General features: G+C 33.4%; 1 protein-coding gene across 1 annotated transcript in view; it reads left to right on the top strand.

Annotated features, from left to right (window-relative positions):
- The window catches only part of LOC131525193 (uncharacterized), a 12,797-nt gene extending 9,333 nt beyond the window's left edge, over positions 1–3,464 (top strand). The window contains exons 2-6 of the mRNA XM_058752559.1: positions 283–332; positions 729–1,019; positions 1,123–1,368; positions 1,499–1,567; positions 1,677–3,464. Coding sequence (XP_058608542.1) covers positions 283–332; positions 729–1,019; positions 1,123–1,368; positions 1,499–1,567; positions 1,677–1,831 — 811 coding nt within the window. The 3' untranslated portion in view covers positions 1,832–3,464. The remainder of the gene's footprint in view (positions 1–282; positions 333–728; positions 1,020–1,122; positions 1,369–1,498; positions 1,568–1,676) is intronic.
- The last annotated feature ends 30 nt before the right edge of the window (positions 3,465–3,494 follow it).

Below are 3,494 nucleotides of genomic sequence, written 5' to 3' on the forward strand. Positions count from 1 at the left end.
TTTCTTGATAGCAGTTACTGAATTTCTATGACGAGTCGGATAATTACACTTAACATCTATAAAATGTATTAAAAATTATAAAATTTATAAATTCAAAGATTCAGATTATAGTTTGATGTTTCTTGTTAGTCAGACATTTTTGTCATGTCAGATTTACGTGTTAATTCTTGAGGTCAGTTGTGTATTATTTTACCACTCAGCAAAGTAGTTTATCGTTGTATTAATTTCTTTGTGATGTTTTTCTGTATTTGTCACATAACAGCTATTCTGTATTCTCATCAGGTTCAGACGCTTCAGTCCACTGCTGCTGTTTTGTCTCGTCTATCATAATGGTCAGTATAATTTTGTTCATAAATTGTGTCCATTTCTTGCAGTCCCTCAGCCAAGTGACTTTTGTTGACATTTGTGGATTGGTTTTAACTTTCCCAGCATATTACATCATCATGACATCACTGATTTATCTTTGTAGTTAATTTATTTTAATAAACATTGTTCTCATTTCACTACAGCTGCACTGACACGGGTGCTACATATAATACTGTAATCAACACTAAACATGTTATAATGTGCTGCTGCTTACTGCCTTCATTTATATGTATGTTTATTCTAGTTGACTAAAATAGCTATACTAGAATATTTTACGATGAGCTTGATTACAGAGAATAAACAGAAACACATTTATTTTTCTGTATTGATTGTATTGAATTAATATATGTCTGTATTTGCAGGAAACACCGATATACCTGTGTCAGGAAAAAAGGGAGGCAACATCACCCTGACATGTGAAATTGAGGCCGATAAGATTGTTCACGTTGAGTTAATCTTTGAGTCAAAAGACATTGATGTTTGTCAGACTGAAGAATGCAGTGGACGAGTATTTAAAGAAGGAAACTGTGATGTCGTCATCAAGAATCTGAGCTTCAGTGACGCTGGGAAATACTTTATGAGAGTCCATTACAATAATGATCAGACAAATGTGGCGCAACAAAAGGAGCGGATGTACCAACTTCATATTACTGGTAAATTCATAACTGATCAAACCATCAATGTGTTGTTGTTTTTTTATTATTACATTTGATTATACATTATAATAATAATGAATATCTTTGTGTTTCTCCTCAGATGATATTTCTGTGAAAGCAGGCAAGCCACTAAAAATGCATGTTCTGATGTCCTTTGCTGATAAAGTGGAGAAAAGCTCCAGTGAAGGGTGGAAGGAGGTGTGGAAGAGAGGACATGGGGTCTGGAGCAATCGAATGAATGTCAGTGATGAAAACCTGATCATTAAAGCTTTTACAGATAATGATGCAGGATCGTACAGAGTTCTGGACTCTAAAGGAGAAATCTTTATCACAGTGACCGTCACAGGTGAGAGAAACTCAGTGGATATGTGAAAATATTATTTTTAAAGCATTTAGACAGCTGAGGTTTATTCATCATGATTTGAAAAGCAAACTGATGTTAAACTGTGTGACTAACCATTCAATATCCTCTACAGAATCAGGTACAGAATCAGCGGGAAAACAAGACACAGATAAAGACAAAACTGGTGACACTGAAGAACATGGTAAGTAAATCTGAGGCACTGAGAGCTTTACAAAAAAGCAGTGAGTTAAAAAAAAAAAAAAGGGTAAAAAAATTGTGCTCTCTTCTCACTTTCCCCCTTCCACCTGTAGAGAAATGGATTTTGCCAGTAGGAGTGGGTTTGGGGATTCTGGTTCTGGCTGTGATTGGTGTCGTCATATGGCGATGTCGGCACACAGGTTACATGCAGACTCCAGTACAGGAGAATCCAGAGCACCCAGAGATACCTCTTAACAATCTTAACTGATGATGAAACTACACAGGAGCCCTTGACACCTGGTGACAGCACTGTTAATGAAATCTGCCTTCAACACTAACAGGATTCTGTCATCATATAACGGCAGCTAGAGGTGTGCCATACAACATAAATTTGTTTGTTCATGCAACACTGATTGACTTATTTTGCTAATAGAAATATTCTTGTCACAGCAACTGAAACAACAATTACTGTTGTTGAGTTAATTTATTTTTTTCCTGGATTAAAAAACTGAATTTGTAAAAGGCCACCATTTTTATGTCTATTTATGAATGACAAACATGGACTTATTCCTTTATCAGTTTATTTCAGCAGTAAGGACATAAGGCAATTATAATGATTGTATTGAGAACATAGTGAAATGTTACAGAAACCTTAACGGACAACTCAAGTCTTATTTGTAGACAACATTATCTTTGTAAAGCATTCTACAAAATGGAGATATCCAGGATATAGATTTAAGAAGTTGAACATACTCTATATGCCTTAATACTTGACACACAAAAACCTTGAGAACAGCGGCAATCAACAGATGAGCTCTTTACATCACAACACAACAAATAACAAACAATAATGACAAAACAGCAATGAAAAAGTTTAAATAAAGTCAGCAAACAGCAAACCAATAATCCTATAACAGTAACTGCATAATTTATTCATGCTGCAATGCATTCTGGGAACTCACAAAGCTTTAACATTTCAGCAATATGAAATTCTTTGTTCAGACAACTGTTTGAGTTGGGACAACATTTGGGGCAATCCTGGTCTGACAAAAGTTTTTATGTAGTTTCAAGAAAACTGCATTTCTTAGTATTGGAGACTCAAAATTTTGGTCAGGTTTCGTAAACTGGAAAATATGCAGTTGCCTTTTTTTACAGAATCCACAAATTCATTGCATGATTAAGTCTATTAGAATGCAGGTAGAATAATCGCAAAATCATCATAGGATAAAGATGATCAACTTCATGTTGATTTGCACTGACTGTTCCCTCTAAAGATATAAAAATATGATTTTACTGTAATTTGTCATATATTTTTTGCACAAGTCTGTATAAATGTCAACACAAGGAAGAGGACACACAAAGTTGAGCCTGAGTTATGATTTTTTTTTTTTTTCCTTTCTTGCTGCTACCTTCTGCTAACTATGGGATTTTAAGATACTATTCTTTGTACAACTGCATTAAAACAATATATACTGAGAAAAAAAAATCAAATCCACTTTTGATAGTAATATTTCTGTTTTTTTTTTTTTTCAATCATGTATTTTATATGAATTTGTTAGGTTTTGAGTGTGTGCTATTTAAGCAGCACGTTTGGTGGACTTTACAATGTTTTGTTCATTACTGTACCAAATTAATTAATTGGTATTTAGGATAAAAATATGTATAAGTCTTTCTTATTACCACTGTGACTGTCACAATTTTGATCATCAAATATATGCAAATGAGAGCAGTCATGTCTTGTGAGTTCAGCGATTTTCAATTTTCCTGTGTTTTTCTTTCCTTTCGGTTGTATTTCAGTCATGTTTAACATTGATTTGTTTAGGATATAAGAGGGAAAATTAAGATTTTCTATACTGTATGAGTCTGTATACATAAACATATATATTTAATATTAATAAAATTACCTTTTTTTTAAACAGTTTTGAGAATTA

Source organism: Onychostoma macrolepis, chromosome 19 (genome assembly GCF_012432095.1).
Source record: "Onychostoma macrolepis isolate SWU-2019 chromosome 19, ASM1243209v1, whole genome shotgun sequence".
NCBI classification, from domain to species: Eukaryota; Metazoa; Chordata; class Actinopteri; order Cypriniformes; family Cyprinidae; genus Onychostoma; species Onychostoma macrolepis.